Genomic DNA, 19,846 nt, shown 5'->3' on the forward strand with positions numbered 1-19,846 from the left:
TGTTTAGAACTTAGTTATCCACCTTCAACAATATTACCCACACAAGCTGATGAAATTTCTAAACACTATATTCCATGGGCAAATGTCTAATACAGACCGGGGTGCTGACAGTCATCAGCACTTTTATGCAAAATGAACCTCATCAATGAATAAAATACATACACACTGCTGCTAAACTCCCCTTAAATCTCAGTTAAGGCTGTGTTTCTTTACATAAAGTATGCTTTTTCTGATTTTTACTAAGCCCTCATCAGAATCATGGTTATAGCCCCTGGTTATGGAGGGCAACTGAAATCCACTCCTACTTACCGTGGTTTTGAAAAGATACAGAATACATACTTGGGCACCTGAATATACACGGCCTGATTTTCTGAAGTGTTGAGCACCTCCAATTCCCTATGAAATCAATTGAAGTTGTTCTTCAGCAACTAAAAGGAGGTCAGTGCACTCAAATCCCAAAGACTATTTTATTTTATTGCATATTAAAAGACTGTGGGGTTACCTTTGTTCAAGTGGCACTACTTATTTAGCAGTTGCAACACAAGATGTTATATTGGAGGAAGACAATGGTACAAAGTTTCTTGCAGTTCAGTGTCTTTAATTATATGTTATCAGTATGGGGAAAAAAAGAAAATAAAAATGAGCAGTTCACATGAATTTGGAAGCCAGTACGGACAGCTAGGCACTCACAGTTCCCTCAAACAGTATCATCTTCTGTTTGTAAAGCAATCCTCAACTTGGGAAATGGAAGAAATATTTTCAACAGTATTTAAAACATTAAAGAGGAGAGAGTTCCCAGAACTAGGAGAACTAAAGACTGACAGCAGTTCTGGTATCATAATGAAGAGGAAATACAATAGATTTCTCTCATTTGCAATCTTAAATGATTTTCATAACTTGTTGATAAGCCTCTACTATAGCACAATAACACTTTTGCAGCACTGAATTAATCTAATAAATTTTAACAGGTTCCAAAGACAGTAAATCACCAGCAGAAATAAAAAGGGTAATTTAAAGATTTAATTAAGCAGACAAGACATACTTTTCAGTTGAAAACAAACAATGAATCCTCTTTGTGGGTGTTTCCAAGTTGAGTTCATGGAAGCTACACCACCTTCCACTGATGGACCATGCAAAAGTCATTTTTAAAAAGGTATTTGGATTTTAGGGAAACATCCTTGTGACTCATGAAAATTAAATTGCCTCTGCACCCCTACTGACTCCTGTTGCAATCTCCAATATACACCATCACCTTTTCTGACTCATTTCTCCACGATCCTGTCCATCCAACTTCATAAAATGATTTTGCCACAAAGCAATACTTTTTTTATCCTTCCCTTTACATTGGGTCTCACTGGCAATCTCAGGGTGAGAAATGCAATAACCTCAGGGCAAATATGCCAGCCTAAGACAGCAAAGACCCTACCTCTCCTGCCAGTTTAGCTATGTTGGGAATAAAGTAGCTGTGATGACTGTGCTTTGTTTCAGTCTGTGAGTAATACAAAGCTGTGGGGCATGCTTATGGATTGGACACCTCTTGGGTTTTAGCAGTATTTTATGCCTTTTTCAGGACAGTCTAATCCTCATCAGCATTTAGGAACAGCTTCTTTGGGAGTTTCCAAATCAGACACTGCCTGGGTTAAGTAGTAGCTATAAAGCTTTCTCTTATTCTTTTCCTGAGTTCAGATATCATGGGTTGCTACTTCAGTAACAATTACACTGTATTTAAGCAAAACATAAACTTGAGATGTTTAGGATTCATGTCTTCATAGTAATGTTTCTTTCCTGTCCCTACCAAGTCTAAGAACTTTGTACTGAAGGAAATGTGTCCCAGCCAGACTATTCCATTCTCCTGTAGCAGTGGATACAAGATCAGTTATGTTTTCTCACTTAACTAAGTCTATATATTAGCAAGTATTTTGTAAGTTAAGTAACATGTAACTCTTAAAACATTAAATGCCATTTCTAAAATCTACATATTGTATACACCTTGTCAAGACAAAATGTTCAGCATCTAAAAGCAACTAACTTGTGTAGTTTGAAATAGATGTCACTGGCATAAGCAAGATAAGATACCCTATTCTTATTATAGATGCTCATTAAAACTTAAAACGTGCTTTCTAGTTCCATCACTTTAAAAATACGTTTTTTTGTCACTTTACAATTAATAATTCATTTAGCTATGAACAGTTAACAGGTAGAAGACTTCAGAAGCAGTATCCATTTCTACAAATGACAAACATTCTCTGAGTAAATAAATCCCCAGTATCTCTTTGCAAGACAGGCTTTAAGAGGCCTCCCTTCAATATTCTGACAATGTCAGATGAAGCAAAATCTGCTATTGTGTTACCATTATTTTATACACAGGCAAGAGATCTATATGACAGGCAGAAGTGCTTCCTAGCACCCAAAACCAAGTACAAACTGGATCCCAACTTCATGTTGAGACTTGGAATATGCCTCTTTCTTGATCTTTCCCACCTATGCCCCACACAGGACCTGTTTTGTGAGCTAGAAAGAACTTGCCAGTCTTCTTGCTTCACATGACCAGCTCTGAGGGAATATTGCACAGTACACCTGTCCTGCTGTTCACAGGCTACAGAAATCACTTCAGGTCACATGAAGTCCATGGCAATTTCAGAGATTGAACCATTGAGATAGTAATCTACAGTCTCAGTCCAGTACTTCAATCACACAACACACCTAGCTATAGTAAGTCACAGAAACCCACAGATGCAAGAGACTGATAGGAACTTCTTTTTATTGACAGCCTGTCACCAGAGGATAACCTGCTAGGCATTCCAGAGAAATAATTGATGTTACCACACCTCACAAACATACATTTTTCTCTGAAGCACTTTTTTTTTAAATGTCAAAAGTCTCATATGCAACTGTGTCCCATACAAGGAGACAATATAATTATATGCAAAGGATGACAAGCAAAAAACAGTATATATGGGCCTAACTTCTCAATTAAATCACTTTTTGAGGAAAAGACATGGCTGTCATGTCAGAATTTGATCTTGACAACACACCTACCAAGCCCAAGTTACCATAAAAAAGCTTTACATTGTGCTCAAGAACACCTTGAAGGCTGCTCCAATAAACACATTTGTTTTTTTGATTTGTTTTATTATCAGTGGGTGTTCAATCCCACAGAGAACCATCACTCACAGGAGAAAGGCACATGGAAGCCTGCACTAATACAGTCCACATTTTGAGCAGAAGACATCTTAGCTTGCTTCAGATTTGTAATATGGCAATCAAGTGACTTCAAAGTCAGATGTTGGCACATGTTAAGTATGCCCTGGATTGTGTGGAAAAATACATGACTGCCACCATCACCTGAAGGAAGACATCCTTATATTGATTTATTGTCCTGACTCTTAAATCACTGTATCAGTCTCAAAGCACATAAAACTCTGTACATGCTTGTATGTGGTGACTGGCTGGAGCTCTAGTTAAACACAAAAAAAACCCCAAAAAAACAAAACAAAACAAAACAAAAAAATAAAGCAAGCATCGATTTCAGGTTGTAAAGGCCAGAGGCTGATAATTTCTTTGAAGAATTCCAGCCATTGTCTGAGGCATGAGGGACAAAATCTACCAACTCTGTAAATTTGGATAAAAGAGGAAGAACAATTTTTTTATCACCTGTTTATCTGGAATGGATAAATTGACTAGATTCAGAAGTAATGCCATCTAAAAGTTTCTTTAGTACCAGCTTGTGAATGCAAATGAAACCTAGGGATTTTTTGTACATTCCAACAAATGAGGTTTCAACACTTTCAGTCCCAATATACCGGCATCCCTTTAACAGTCTTAAAAAAACTGCTTTTTATGGAGAGCTGCCATAGTCACACATATGTAATAACAAATGATTTTCAGCTTCTCATTTTCAAGAACATTAACTTCATCATGACAAAGAGCAAGCTCCTTAGAAAGGCACAGCAGGTCCGTAAATGCCATTTTTAAAGTTCAGAAAAAGATAATTAACAGACTGAAAATGTCACAAAAGATGAGACCAAGACAGTTAGGCATTTCAAGATTTCCTAAGTAACCACAGGAGTTACATCTTTTCTCAGTGTATGTAGTCCTGCTAATAATGTGAAACTGTATCTGCAAGTTTAGAATTTCTTATTTAAGTGTGAAGATTAGGACTTAGTAGTTTGTTTCTCTCTTCAGATTAATGATTACATTCAGTTATGATAGTACTGAAATGCTATTGGTATTACAATATTAATAGACACTTGCATATATATGAGAAAAAAAATCCTCAGAAGATAAAAAAAAAAAGGCTGATTGTAGACCATAGCATGGCTATGTAAAACAATCTAAAGACCAACGAAATATTAGTGACCAACTGTTGCTCACTATTGGCAACAGAACAGATTTTACATTGGAAAAATATACAAACTATATTCAAAATACAACAATTTCAAAATATTTTATTGAAATTAGCATAAAAAAGATTTTGAAGGCTATTTATTGATTGATTATTTCTAAATATTAATGAAAAAGTAGTGGTTCATTTCCAAGAATCTCCACCATTAAGTTATGTACTTTAGGAGCCTTTTGTTTTTCTAATCATTGCTTCCATCATATCCCACTGCTCTTTGGTAACCTAACAAAAGAAAAAGAGATTTTATTGGCATTTCCTATAATACTTGCACATCAAAGTATCTAAATGTAAAATAGTGAACAAGGAAATTAATACCTTCTTCAAAGCATTGAATTCTCCTGCCATAGAAACATATTCTCCACCATCCATTCTGATAACCTAGAAAGAGCACAAACAGTGTATTTAGGAATTGTGTGATTTCTGCAATATTCCCTTGTTATGAACTGTGAAAATAAATTTTACTGATTTGGGTGAAAAATGCCCATACTCAAAATAATGCAATGCAGTCACTTTTAAAAGTTCTTTTTAAAGGTGCTAACAACCATGCCCCAACCATACACTTAAAAGATGACTAATACTTGTGAGGAATTTAAAATCAAGATGTTCTGCTTCATTTCTGAAACCAGGGGTTTGAAAAAATATCAGCAATACTCACACCATCATCAGGTTAATTGTACAAACAAGATCAACCAAAACTCACTGCTCCATTAACCCAGCTTGCATAATCACTGCAGAAATAAGCAGCAAGATTTGCAATTTCTTCTATAGTACCCAGACGACCACAGGGAATCCTCTCAATCATCATCTTCTCAAATGTGCCTGTTGGGTCAAGGCGGCTAAAAGCACCCTGAGAATTAAAAGGAACATTAAAAAAAAAGTTATAACAACATCACAGAATGAAATCCAATAAAGATTTGACTCCACACACACAATATGGAAGTTAATATTTGTGAGTAAGCTGTCTACACCCTAATTGTCAGTAGAATGAAAAAGAAAGAAGTAGAAAAGAAAAGCAATTTATCCCTGTTGAACTGATATGCATCTACTGATGATAAGTTGGAATTTAATCCATTTGGGATAGTCACCCACCATCTATCTGTGAAAAACAAAAGGATTTAATCATCTTATTTTCCTCAAACACCCTAGATAAACATTTGAGAAAATAACCAAAACTCAAAATTGCTGCATGGACAGAGGAGAGGAACAAGAGGAGAAGAGGAACAGCAAAGTGACCAAAAATAAATTATAGGTGACTGAGTAAATAAAATGGAAAAGAAAAAAACATCAAGTTCAGTTAAATTGCAGCAACTGCTAAAGCTAAAGGAAGTCATTGGAACCTTTAGTACTTGAATAGCTTAAAATGGCACAGGAAATAAAAGGAGTTTTTTCTGCTCCTCCACAAGGAAATAACCACCTCATTCAAAATCAGAAATGTATCAGTAACATTTATGTTAAATTACTGGAGTTATGATTTAAAGCACATTGTAATTCATGTAATCATGGCTGAAAGCATGCCATTTAAGTCTTCTATTGCCATGTTTTTAATTGCCACTTTATAAGCCTAAGAGTGTTGTGCTTGTATACCTTATTCTTTTCCCATCATGACTTAAAACAGTTATGTTTTAAAGCCATTGATACTCCCCCTAAGGCAGAAACCCTTGATTTTGCAATATGCTCTCTGCCTTTTTATGCTTTCAGGGAAATTTCAGGTTGGAACCATACACCAAATGTAGCCTTTTATTAACACACATTATCTCAAACAGATTATACACTATTAGTTCAAAAAAGGAACATTAACTGGAGGTAGCATTACAGACACTTAAACCCCGTAACTTGCCAAATGTTTTTCTTCTACTCTTACTTAAAAATACACAAGATTGTAGAACTTTTGGTCTGATCCTCTAATGGTATTTCAACATTCTTATAATCCTGCTAATTCTGCCACTTATTTTTCTTTTTAGTGAAAAGAGTTAAAACTAAGTGTTCCAGTGTAGCATCTAAAACAGACAAGAGGGGGAAAAGGAAAGAATAGTAAATAAAACAAACACACAAAAAAGTAAAATAGAACCAACTCTGTACCCCTATTCCCAAAACAACAGCAAAACCAACTGTGAAATATTTTATGGAAGAAGTAATACCATTATTAGTTGTTAGTGCTCATAATCATAATAATTTGATTCAATGGGAAATGGATCCTCCTTTCTCTTCTTGCAGGACTGCTTTCTTTATTCTTCCTGTTCCAGCTCTCTGGGTTACTTCCTTCAAACCCTTCAGTCCTCCTTCTCACTCACTTCAAAGCTTCTCATTTCCTTGCCAACTTAGTTTTTCTCTTTCTAGTTTTGAGATTTTCAACAAAACTAGTGAGATTCTGTTCTCATATACCTAAAAGAGATTCTAAGATTTTGGAATGTTTCAGATGTTATATTTAAAAATTAGGAGTTAGGCAGAAACAGGAACTTTACTCCAACAACTGTAAAGATTCACTCCACTTGACAAACTAAGTATACAGAAATAAGAATCATCCTTAAGTACTTTGATATATCAATTCTTTGAAACACTAAAAAAAGAGGTTCTGTTTATATCAAGTGTAGTAGAAGGGACAGTGGCAGGTCTCAGAAGTTCAAAAAATCCTATTTTATAAAAAGACTAAGAGGGAAGTGTGTTCAATATTCCAGCATTGTCTTGACTATCAAGGAAATCCTATTAGAATTTACAGCTACAGAAAAGTTAGACTGTTGTGAAGTTAGGTCTGTACTACAAAGCACATTCAAGGCTGTGTTTCACTTCATGCCATGTACCTTTGTTTTTATTGGACCTGGTTGAATCACATTGAATCTCATGCCATATCTACCCCATTCAGCCGCAAGAGACCTAAAAATTCATTAACAGAATGCATCAATATTTTAAACACAATATTGTAATCCTATTCAAAAGAAATTAAAATTTAATCAAATGTGTAAATATTAGAACATTCCTGAAGCAGACAATTTATGCTTAAAGGGATTTTTTGTGCTTAACAAAATTATTTCAGAGAAGTAAAAAAAATCTCATTCACCAATAGAGGAATATTGACTTAACAGAGGAATCATAGGTAAAGTAGGGTGAAGGAGCAATTCTTTCTCCCTTGCAAATCACAGATGGTGTTGGCATCCAAATTCCTTACCAAACAACTGTTAGGCCATCATCTTTCTGTGGCAATTTCGACTATCCCACAAGTACACATTTCTAACATTTGCAACATAGCTCTCACATTATGTTTTGAAATAAAACAGAGGATACATTTTAAAATAGAACCACTAGAATAGTTTTGCTTTATGACATTTTCTCTGCATTTCTTTGGATATACCATAGTGAATGAATTAGCTGAGTCATAAAGTCTCTCTACACATTTCCGTTACAGCTCTGTAGAATAGAAATCAAGACCATTACTCAGTCCCTCATTTTCTTCCAGATACAGAATTCTAGTTACTAAAAGGCTTCAAATCTATTCAATTCTTTCTGCTGAAGTGCAGAGGAAAGATCTATGTGCTATGAAGGACTAGCCTGAAATTAAAAATGAGAGAAATCCTTTTGTTTGCTGAGCACAATGGATATGTCAACATGATACTCAGTGGATATATCAACATGATACTGTTCTGAACTAAGTAGAACTGCAGACTTTAATTTTAAATAGTGACAGGAAACAAATTTGTTGAGTAATCTAAACAGTGCTGAAGCCACACTATACTGCACCCAAAAAACAGGCATGTATTTTCCTCAGACAAAAGAATATAGAAGATGCTACAGAACTCAAACAGTCTCCCTCATAGCTGTCTTTAGGTGCTGGTTCACCAATGAGAATGCAAGAGAATCTGATTATCAAAACTCTGTGAAACAAACTTTGGAACTTGCAATTGCCAAAATAAGTAGTTCTACTTGTCCTTATCTCAGTCTTGTAAAAAAAACAGTAGCAGTTAATACTTCCCTTTGCAAGAAGCTGCCAGCATACTATTTTCTTGCTAGGATACTGGAGCCTGGATTGAACTCTTGTGGAACAGTGAAATAGGGGTCTACACTAATAAGCTCCATTTTTATAGACCAATTACCCCATCTTAAGGATGTGAAAATCAAAGCACACATTTTGCTGTATTACTCACTTGCTCATTGCTTCTACACCAGCTTTGGCAGAGGCACTTGGCAACACAAATCCTGAACCACTCTCTGCATAAATTGTTGTAATAGCCAGGAATGCTGCTCCTAGAAGGGGAAAAAACATTTAATAAACAACCCACACCACACAAACCAAACAACCCTGAAGATCAAACTCTCAAGTTCAGATAAAAGCAAGCTAAATGGTACAGATGTTTTCAGCTCAAGTGGTAGGGATACCTTTTCACTCTGGGCAGTGAAAAGGCCTTTTTAAAATATAGTGTTTGAAACTTTCTTTCCAAGCCTGTTTATTTCAGTTTCCTCTTCTTTTGCATGAGTGTTAAGAGAGTTGTTCTAGGTAAGTGCAAATAGCTATTGATTAGGCTCTGAAGGTCTAAGCCCTCAGACTTCCACTGATAATGAACTTAATGCATAAATTAGTCTAACTGGAGTGAAGGCCTAAGATCTTACAGTGTTTTTTCAGAAGCTGCCCTAGTCTAGTTGCCACTAACCAGACATTTTGCCCTAAATTCATCAATTACTCAGTGGGGGAAAAAAAACCCCAAAAAACCAACAAAACAAAAAACAAACAAAAACAAACAAGGAAAACAATCAGCATTAACACTTAGGTTTGGCATAATCCCCAATTAACAGGTGAAGGCTTGAATTAACATTTATGCAGAAAAATAAAATATTTTAAAGAAATTTCCAGAAGTTTTTTCTGCAGCAGAGCCAATTACAGAGTGAACCTGCATAACTTTTCATATTATTATCAAAACAAACTCCTTTATAAAAGAACTACTTTCTTTTATATGCTGCATTTTGTAACAGATTTAGCAAAAAAACATTCTAGAATAGAATGGAAACTGCAACTGCTTATTTAATCTTTCTTTTATAGAATCCTGCAAATTATGTCTGATCAATGACTGGCATGAGCTTACTGTAGCTGGGAAATGAAGGACAAGGGAAGACAGTTCACTGCTTACGTCATAGTAACTAAAATAACTGTTCTACTTACTATATTTCAAAAATAATTTCATTAAAATAGCTGCCCAGGGAATATTTCTAAAACAATATACACTACTGATAGATTGGATGTAAGTAGACTCAGGTAAAAAATTACAGTAATATAACACAAGAGAAACTAAAGAGAACCAAAAACAAGCACTAATTGAAATGCCAGCAGATATCCAGAAATCATGGGACCTGTTTATAAAAAAGGAGTCTTCACTGAGAGACTTTGAAAGGCAAACAACCCTAGAACAACTTTGCAGTTATCTAGAGATGATTGTTAATTACACATTTTGTAGAATTAAACCACTGATTTTCTTTTTAAATATAGGTTAAATAGATGTAAGCTAGGTGAACTTAACATAGAAGCAAGAATAACTGAGAAATTTACAGCTCTGATATTTAAAGAACACTTCAGCTCATATACAACTTTTATTTATAAAGCCTATATTCACAAAATGGACAATAACTGATCAATTAGTTCCTCTAACTTTGTAAAAATAACTAACATGCTAGCAGATTACAAATTCATTTTAAATACCAGCACAAATTTGCAGTCTAAAAGCAGAGAACTTTTATTTACTAAATTAGACTTAATGTAGGTCACACTGCAGACCTAAAGGACATCCCAGTGTTCTAGAAACTGTCAGATTCCTAGTGTCCTCACAGACTGCTCTAAAATATCTGCACTAGGTAGCATCACTTTAGAAACTAAGGCATCTGCTCAAACTAAAAAACCACAAGCAAATACAAAGAAAATGAAGGTGAGAAGACAAACACGTACATATGACTTACAAAAACATGCCTTAAAGAAAGCCTTAAACAAAAATTCTTATTTACAGATGGACTTCCCTAGAAAGAAGACATGCAAGTAATAGCAAAAGAAATTCAAATGTTTTGGAAGCTTAGAAGTCAAAGAAAGAGAGACAACATGAAGGTGAATGACATCTGGATTTTACCAAATTTGAGGATGGAAGTAAGGAAAGTAATGTTGTTTTCATTCAACAACAGCAAAAACAAAAGCATATTTTATTTCATATATATTTCACATTACTATATGGGCACACCACATGCATCTAGAAGACCACAAGGCAACCTATTTCAGTGGTCTGCCATAATGATATAGTAAGTCATAGCTGGGGATGGGTTTCTCATGTGGGAATATCAGCACTAGAATGGTGGAAATGAATTTTTCATGTGCTGCTAAAATAGAGAGGGGACACACTTGTATACTAACAAAAACTGTTACAGAGCCACTGAAACAATATTAACTTCATATTGTTATAATTAAATAGTATAAGCTCATGGAATACTTTTTGGAGTGGATTTTGAAGAAATTAATTCAGAAGGTGAAGAAATGAAGAAACTAATTCAGAGGTTAAAGAAATTCCAGTGTAAATACAAAAGTAGTATTCCAACACAGTGGCTGTACCTAGAAAACAGGGCTCAGTAGTGAGGGCACATTGAAAACCAAAATTATATCTCCCTGCTTTTAAATGAATTTAACATTATATTATGCTGATCTCATAAAATAAACTCCTTCTTTTTCAATTTATAACTGGAACGTAAAATGAAAGCAGTTCTTTGTAAATAATCTATGATATAGCATAGAAGGGCATACATCACCTTTCCTTTTAAAACAATAATCTGTTTAAATAAATCTTTGGCTAAATAGTATATAAAGGACTGTCATATTTTTAAGGTGAAACTGTGATATTGAATTAAACTTCTAGGTAGTCCAGAATTAAGAATGAAACCTGGGAAAATAAAATCCAATACTGATTTCAATTTCAAAGTTCTTTTTCAAATGACCTTAAACGTAATATTCTCTAGTACTATTAGTCATACAGCATAGCTGTAAATTTTATTTTACTGTGGGAGGAAAATTCAAAGGGATATCCTGACTTCTTGTTCATTTAAAGAAATATCCCATGTTCAGTTCAATGAAATTAACATACACAGAGAAAATTCAGAAGAAATAACAGCTTTTTTTGTTTTTTAACACAAAGCTTTATTTTTTAATTTTAAAAATGTTTTGCAACTAGAACTCTGCAATTAGATTTTTATATTCAGCCTCAGTTGGCCTCTGGGTCCAACTGTAAGGCCTGGTACTACAATGAAGTAATTGTTAGCCAGATCTACTGTGTGATACTTAAGTACAGCTTTCACTGAAAAACTTCCTTTCTAGAAGAATATTAAAAATTGTATTTCTCTTCTCACATGAACTCTCAAAACTGGCTATAATGACAAGGCAAGCATAGCAAGTAATAGCATGTCACAATGCTTAAGATACCTTTTTTTACTTTAATGAGCTCCTTTCCAATTTCCAGAGTTACAAAGGCAGTACCATTAAGTACAATATCAGTTATTGTTTTCCAGGCATTAGCAGAAAGTCGTTCAGAAGGGGAAATAAAATTTCCAGCTGCATTGTTTATCACAACCTGAAACACATGGAGGAAAAGAGTTAACTAACAATAACTCTTCCAAAGAGAGACATAAGTAAAGAATTTAAAAGGAGCTTTTTAGGGGTTCCAGGGGACAAAAGTAAACATACGCTCATTGAATGAGGTATGGGGGGCATGGGAAGAGGGAGAAAAATCCAGAAGAAATTTTACCATCTGCAGCACAGATAAAAGTATCAGTAACAGAAAATGGGCTGTATTTCCAAATTACTGTACTGAGTGTCCCAAGTGCATCCTAACAGAAAAGTTTGCTTCCATCAAATTCCAGCATCACATCTATTTAATCTAATGGATGCATGGGAAAGAAGCAAAAGGCAGCAACCTGATAACTGAAGTCTGGATGAAGTGACTGCTGTATAACAGGAATTCAAATCACTCGTGATGAGAATGTTATGATACAACATACTGCAAACAACCACTACAAAACTTCTGTTGAATAGATGTACCTCTGTCACTTCCTATGAACAATCATCAGGCAGAGGATTCTTTCACTTCAGGGGACTAAGCATCACATTAGCAGTATTTAAACCAAAACTTATGTAGCCAGATCTGGCATATTTAATAATATGTGTTGAAGAATATAATGATGTACTATTAATGGAATGGCACCTTGATTCATGTAGGTTTGCACATAAAACAATTTGTCCAGAAGAACTTCTGGGCTAAAGTCTAATGAACATATTTGAATTTTCAATAACAAAACAGAGTACAGTACATATTACATGAATGTAAAACTAATAATATACAACAGCCATAAATTATACATATAGAGAGCAAATTCAATTTAAAGGCCTCCCTAAAATTTGAAGGAATAAAAATCCCAACACCTTGAGATACTAAGGAGGTTACTTGAATCACTAAATAAATACAGGAAAGACACAACAATAAAACTAGTGAACTAAGAACTGTACCATGTGATCTTTGAGGTACATAGGACTGCCAAAATAAGCCATGAAAAAAGAATGATTGCTTTCTAATTGGGAGTAACATTCTTGGGAATGGAATGAACAAAACAAAGCTGGAAGGACTTTCAAGTTACTGCCATTAACTTCTGTCTTTGAGATCTCATCTCACATGCAGTATGGCAGTGAGTGATACTCAGGATTCATAAACTAACATCTCATGTCTGCAACAAAGAGAAAAACTGGACAAAAAGAACTCAATATTCAATTTACTCTGCCATCTATCTTAAACACACAAAATATATGAAATTAAAGAGAAGGTAAATGCTTGCAAAGAACAAATCATGGAAAGCATTTATTCAGAAAATTACTGGTGCTCTAAAAATGTACTATACAGGAAGAAATCTCCTCCCTCTCTGCACACATGTAAAATCTTCATGATTTTCACTTAGGCCAAAAATTGCCTTAACTAACAGTCAAAATAATATCCAGAGAATCTTGTCTACAAATCAGGACAGTGAATTGCCTTATTTCTAGCACTGTTATAGCACACAGCTATATAGACCACAATTTCTCTACTTCTTACAATATTTAAAATTCAGTAGGTTCTCTACCACATCTGTAGGAAGCTCCTCCTGAATGCAAATTGTCGACAACAGACATACAATAATTTTAAATTTACAGTAAACAGTTTTAAATCTGTCCTTTACAATGATGCTACATCATCACACTTTCTATCAGCTAGCAGAATCCAAGTTGTTGTCTCACAATCACATCAGAATTTGGTGACATCATCTTTCAGACTCCACCAGATCACCCTCCTCACAATCTGATGTAAAGAGCTCTGTTGGCTTTTTGCCAAACTATAAAAAAAGCAGATGCTTGGCTTGACTGAAGACTTTTTTCTTCATTTTATGAGAACTTAATCTTCAAATTGGAACCTTCCTTGTGTATATTAATAAGCTAAGCAAGGATCAAAGAAGACATTTATGCTTATTTCCATTCCTAATTTGTGAAGCATTGTGTTAAGATGTAATTCAGTAAACACAGGTAAATCACATTTTCAGGAGGATTTAAGGCCGATACTCTACTCCCTTAATTCAAAGAATGCCTCCAGAATTGTCCCATTATTTGAAATGAGATGTTAGACCTCAGAGTAAGGGTAGAAATGTTTTGTCTACTTGGGCACCAAATATTTTAAGAACCACAAGAACGGAGTAACTGGTCTAAATATGAATGTTAGCTTTATCTTGAAGTACTGCCACTGCTCTCTCTAGTGTCTTTTTAAATTCCATTAACTTTCTACCTTATTGAGTTTCTTCACACCTACTATGCAAAGTATTTTCAGTAATGAAGAATGAGTTCTTTCCCTAGGATACTTACATCAGGATGTCCTGCCAGTTGGATTGTTTCAGCAACAGCATTCTTAACTGAAACAGGATCTCTCACATCACACTGGATGGCATGAACCTAAAGAATAATGGAAAGGCAGTTTTAAGACTTAAAAACTGTATCATTCATAAATTAAACAAGTCCATAGAAGTATACAAATGCAAAAAAATCCAATAAAATGTAGAGTATAATATGTAACATATTCATAATTCTGTAAAAATTTACCTTATTCCCTGTTTTAGAAGAAATTTCATCTGCTGTTCCTTTCAAAACATCCAGCTTCCTAGAAATAATCATTAACATCCCTTATGTCAGTTAAATGCAATTACCATTTAGATTACTAAAATCTTTTTTTCTGAGCAAATATGAACTGCAACTTAAAATATCTGTGTGTGCACATGCATGTTGCTGATTTTCATCAATTAAAAGTATGATTAAGACTATGCTTAACCAGTAACTTTCTGAAAGAAAACTTTAGGTAATTTATGGTTAGTGCTACTTTAAACCAACTCAGAAGTGACAATGGTTAAGAGACTCTAAAGGTAAACAACATATGATAAGCCAGAAAAAAAGCACACAATCATAACAAACTTAGTTTCAGCTACTACTCTACTAGTATTAATAACAGATATACATATTCACATTTGAAACTAAACAAATTACTATTAGGATGAATGTCACACCACTTCTGTTTATTTTGATTTAAAATGAGATTGTTTTTCTAGACTTTACTGAAGTGCTTCTAGACTCAACTGCAGTACTTGAGAGCTGTAGAAAATCATCATTAAAGGAAAATCAGGGCTCTTGTTGAAAGTCAGAAGAGGAATGGATTTAATTCTTTATTGTAATTTAATCTGTATCAAGAACACCTGTATTAATAACATTTATTACTGTTCAATACTGCCCACTGCACATTTTTGTTGTCTTTAAGGCTTTAGTTGAATTTATGCCTAATATTTGAGGTTGTTCATTTTGCTGCCACATTTCACAAAAATGTGCTTAGTTTATTTCTTCCTACTGATTTTTATACCATTAAACATTTGCAGATAAATCTGCAAGTTTCTAGAATCCACAATATGACACTGTAATTTAAACGTGTACTGCAACAGAATAAATAGAATAATTTTTTCTGGTTTGTAAAGAAGAAAACATCTATTCAGCAGTCAGTACTAAGTGAAAGTTCTAAAACATCTTCATTAATATTTACCGGCTTGCTATAACACACTTGGCACCTAAACTGGACAAAGCTGTTGTCATCCCTTTGCCAAGCCCAGTACCTCCACCAGTTATAAAGGCCACTTTCCCTTGGAAGGTATTTGGTGGCAACATCACTTTTTGAAGAGGTGAGAAGAATGCAGCTTGTGGTGCACTGCTCTCTTGATGCAGCACATTTGGCCCACGGCTGAAAAACTGAAAGAAAAAAACCCAGAAAAGTTAGTTTCTTACCTTTCTGTATGCAGGACTGCTACACAAGATCAGATTTTCCTATGGCAATGGAGGTAACAATCATAACTCCCTTAGTATAAGTAAATATATATGAACATAAGAATGACTAGACTGCATTATACCAACACACGTGGGTTTTTACATAAACTATCACTAGACTAGGAAAGCACTTGAGCTATTTTTATATATTATACTGCAACTAGAGAACTACTGAAAAATACTTCAGTCATGCTTCTTGCTACTTCATGCATTTTTTGTATCTATCACTTTTACTAAAGCATGTGGAAAACCATTACCAACTAATTACAGAAGAACTTGGCATCAGACTGATATATGCACTGTAATTTATGCACAAACAAATCCATGTGATTTTAGGTTACATATGTATGTATTTACAAATTTAAAATCTTCAGTAATAGACTCATGATTTTGATCCTTTACTACTCCATCCAACCAAACCTTCTTCTTTACTGGAGAACAGGACAGAATCAAACTTCACAAGACCTGCCCTAATGGCCACTGGAGGTGCTAAGGAAACCAATGCCATCTCCCAGAAAAAACTGGGCAGGGTTAGGTTATCAGCATCACACTCTATCCCAGCAGAAATACCAGCTACAGTACATTAGCCTTGGAAGGATTAATCCCTGCAAAAAGACACATGGTTGGAACATGTTTAAAAACAGACATGAAAAAAACCCCTCAGTATTACATATAGAAAACTATGCTAGTAAGAAAATACCCCACAAATGTAATGAGAAATTAGTGATGTCACCAAGAAAGTTGCAGCAAAAATAACAAACAGGATATTTCTAGCATCCTAATATGCTAAACTAACTCAAGGCCTAATCTAAGTATTGAATTAAATGCCTTGGGACAGCAGCACTACAGTAATAATTGAGAAATTCCCCTATTATTTAAAACACAGAAGTTATCACAACCTGAAGCTGCAAATGCTTCTAAGTTCAACAAAACTAGATTTACTTTATTTTTGATGTGCAAAGCAATTATAAGACTAAGTTATACTAATTCACATTTTGAACACTAAAATTAAGAGACAATACTTTTAATGGTAGATGATTACTCTGTACTTCCCACAGTTACAATGCATTGGGGGGTTCACATAGCTTGAAGTTGGCCTGCAGAAGTGTGCACATGAATCTTTCTGTGTGGTAATACATGTGCATTAGTAACTCAGGTGAACACAGAGAGAACAACCATGGAATTACACAGACAATTTAATACAACTTAAAGCATGGTGCTAAAAACATGAGGGTCACAGGCTCAATCCCCATATGGGACATTCACTTAGGAGCTGGACTCAATCCCTGTGGGTACCTTCCAACTTCTGTGAAAATCTAAAATTGAATTGAATTGAAGAGTTGGAGCCACTACACAGGACAAAATTCAGAAAGCAAAGCTTGAACCAGAGCTAGAACTATCACATTTGTAAAACACTGCTGTTATTGAATTCTCCCAGTGAAAATAAAATTTGCATGCTTTCACGGAGTACCAGGATACTATTAAGCCTCCAGGAAAGGGAAATGTGAAGGTTCTCTTTTGGGACTTTCTTAGTAGCCCCCTGCTCATCTCTCTTCAGGAAAAAAGCTCCCTCTGGAGAATTTCAGCTCACAGCAGAGCTGAAAATCAAGATGGCATTTGGACTCCCCCTTCCTTCAGGACATGGAGATAACCCCCATGAGTGCTGAGACTCCCTGATCAGGTGCTCTGGCAGTGACAGACACAGCCCAGTCTTCTTGCCCTCCATGAAAATAACACTGCAAGCAGCTTTCCTTCTGCTCCAGGCAGGAAGATTAGGACATGCCATAACAGAGGAAAGCAGAACACTGCACCAAGGCTAATAAAGTATGGCAATGATAACAGCCAGTAAAGCTGGTATAATTGAGCAATCTTTTAGTCAGACTGCTATCAGCTCCTTACTGGCTTGCACAAGAGGCTTCTATGACAGCATCCATGCAATTTAATCATTCCACTGCTTAAGGCTGAGATTTTAAATTAAATCTCAGGTGTAAACAGAGATATAAAGAAGCCAGTAAACAACTTAAAAAAACCAAACATCAAACAACAAACACAAATCACTGACAAACCAAAAAACAACCCTCACCCAGGGGGTGAAAGTGAATTGTGAAATAAATGCAGAAAGCCATCTCAGAAACAAAAGCAGTCGCTAGAAAGAAGCGCCGTGCTTGTGGAGAAATCACTAGAAACGGCCTCCAGCAACATCCACACAGTCACAGAATCATAGAATGGCTTGGATTGGAAAGGACCTTAAAGATCATCTTGTTCCAACCCACCTGCCATAGGCAGGAACACCTTCCACTGTAACAGGTCGCCCAGAGATCCAACCTGGTCTTGAACACCTCCACAGATGGGGCATCCACAGCTTTTCTGGGCAACATGTCCGTACCTAACCTAAACACCCTCTTTCAATCTGAATCCATTCCCCCTTGTCTTGTCACTCCATGCCCTCGCAAAAAGTTCTCTTCCAGATTTCTTGTAGGCCCCCTTCAGGTACTGGAAGCCTGCCATAAAGCCAACTCGGTCACAAGTCAAGCCGCGCCGCTGCTCGGACAGCAACATTCCAGCCATTTACCTAAATGGATGGCCCTGCACAGCTGTGCTATCGGGGCCAAAGGGCGCCACGCTCAACGGGGTGACACGGCACGCCCGGCGGTGGGGCCGCAGGCCGTGTGCCGGCAGCTCAGCCCGCGCCTCTGCGGGGCTCCGCGGCGGGCAGGGCCGGCAGCTGAGGAGAACCGAGGGGTGCCCCTTCCTGGTGCTTCCCTAACCCCGGCACCGGGAACCGCAGAGCCCCGCCGTGCCCTCCCTCTGACGGGACACCGGCGCCCGGGCAGAGCCGGGGCGGCGGGGCAGCAGGTGGCGGAGCACCTCCGCGGCGCCGCCCGTCCGCCCTCAGCCCGGCAGCCCAGGGAGCGCCTTACCCGCCCGGTGCCGAACGCGCAGGGGCCGCGCACCCCGCGCCGCCACAGCCCCGCCGCCGCTGCTGCCGCCGCCATGTTCCGCGCCGCGCTCTGCGCCTGCTCCGTGGGGAGGAGCGGCGGGCGCCGGGCGAGCACCGAGAGCCGCGGGCGTCGGGGAACCGGCGAGACCGCCCCCGCCCCAGGTGCTGCAAAGCGTAGAACATGTAAAAATTTTCTTTAAAAAGGACGGTCTTTGATCCTTGATCTTTGTATACTTTCAAGCCTAATCAACAAGAAAGGAGCAAACATGTTCTAAGCGATGTCCAGGTGAAATACAAATTATTTATCGGTGGAATTGCCTTGCTAAGGCTTAGGGCTTGACATGTTTCAGTGATCTCAGACCTAGAGAGAGATTAACAAAACTTGGGAAGAGAGATGTACTACTGACACTGGACACAAAGAATACAGAATTTATGGGCTACAAGGGCATTTGGCAGAATCCCCATGATAAACAAAATCTAATAAAGGCAACTCTGCAACTTCGCTCAGATCAGCTCTGACTGGGTATTTCTGACAGGGGAGATTACCCACTGACCCAAAAGAAGAGAAAGACTGAGTATAAAGACTAAACGGCAGGAGAGGTGACAGAATCATTAACCAAAGAACATAGAACGCTAATTAATGAGAGAACTGGGTAACTGGTAGGCAATGAACATGAATGCCCTTTTTTGCTAAAATGTTTAAATAGTAAAAAGTTTTGGTTTCCTTGTGCTGGCCGTGTGGATTTGTCACCCAACACGCCTTTCTGCACAGAACTATAAATAAATCAAATGTGGATTGGCCTCTTGCACACCAGGTGAAAAAACCTATTTTGGAACAACACAGGGGCACCTCGACCACAGCCACAGCGAGAGCCACGGCAGAGCGCCCGCCCCGGCTTCCCCCGGGCCCGGGCCTCTTCCCGGCCCCGCCCCAGCCCCCGGGCCCCGCCCCAGCCCCCGGGCCCCGCCCCAGCCCCCGGGCCCCGCCCCAGCCCCCGGGCCCCGCCCCAGCCCCCGGGCCCCGCCCCAGCCCCCGGGCCCCGCCCCAGCCCCCGGGCCCCGCCCCAGCCCCCGGGCCCCGCCCCAGCCCCCGGGCCCCGCCCCAGCCCCCGGGCCCCGCCCC

The 19,846-nt window shown here is 37.4% G+C and overlaps 1 protein-coding gene across 1 annotated transcript; it reads right to left on the minus strand.

Annotated features, from left to right (window-relative positions):
* Positions 1–2,744: 2,744 nt before the first annotated feature.
* DECR1 (2,4-dienoyl-CoA reductase 1) lies at positions 2,745–18,804 on the minus strand. The gene is made up of 10 exons (XM_036406381.2): positions 18,704–18,804; positions 15,505–15,707; positions 14,523–14,580; positions 14,289–14,375; positions 11,835–11,982; positions 8,539–8,638; positions 7,201–7,273; positions 5,103–5,249; positions 4,718–4,780; positions 2,745–4,624 (listed from the first exon to the last, which is right to left on the minus strand). The coding sequence occupies exons 1-10, from the start codon at positions 18,776–18,778 to the stop codon at positions 4,565–4,567; spliced, it is 1,014 nt and encodes a 337-aa protein (XP_036262274.1). The 5' UTR covers positions 18,779–18,804; the 3' UTR covers positions 2,745–4,564.
* Between the last annotated feature and the right edge of the window lie 1,042 nt (positions 18,805–19,846).

Source organism: Molothrus ater, chromosome 1 (assembly GCF_012460135.2).
Source record: "Molothrus ater isolate BHLD 08-10-18 breed brown headed cowbird chromosome 1, BPBGC_Mater_1.1, whole genome shotgun sequence".
Lineage (NCBI taxonomy): Eukaryota > Metazoa > Chordata > Aves > Passeriformes > Icteridae > Molothrus > Molothrus ater.

Excerpts from the sequence above, each read along its gene's own strand:
- DECR1 (XM_036406381.2), bottom strand. The coding sequence starts at position 18,778 with ATGGCGGCGGCAGCAGCGGCGGCGGGGCTGTGGCGGCGCGGGGTGCGC. Across the intron at positions 8,639-11,834 it reads GCTCATTAAAGTAAAAAAAG|GAGCAGCATTCCTGGCTATT; the intron begins GTATCTTAAGCA and ends TTCCCCTTCTAG. Across the intron at positions 7,274-8,538 it reads GGTGTAGAAGCAATGAGCAA|GTCTCTTGCGGCTGAATGGG; the intron begins GTGAGTAATACA and ends ATGAATTTTTAG.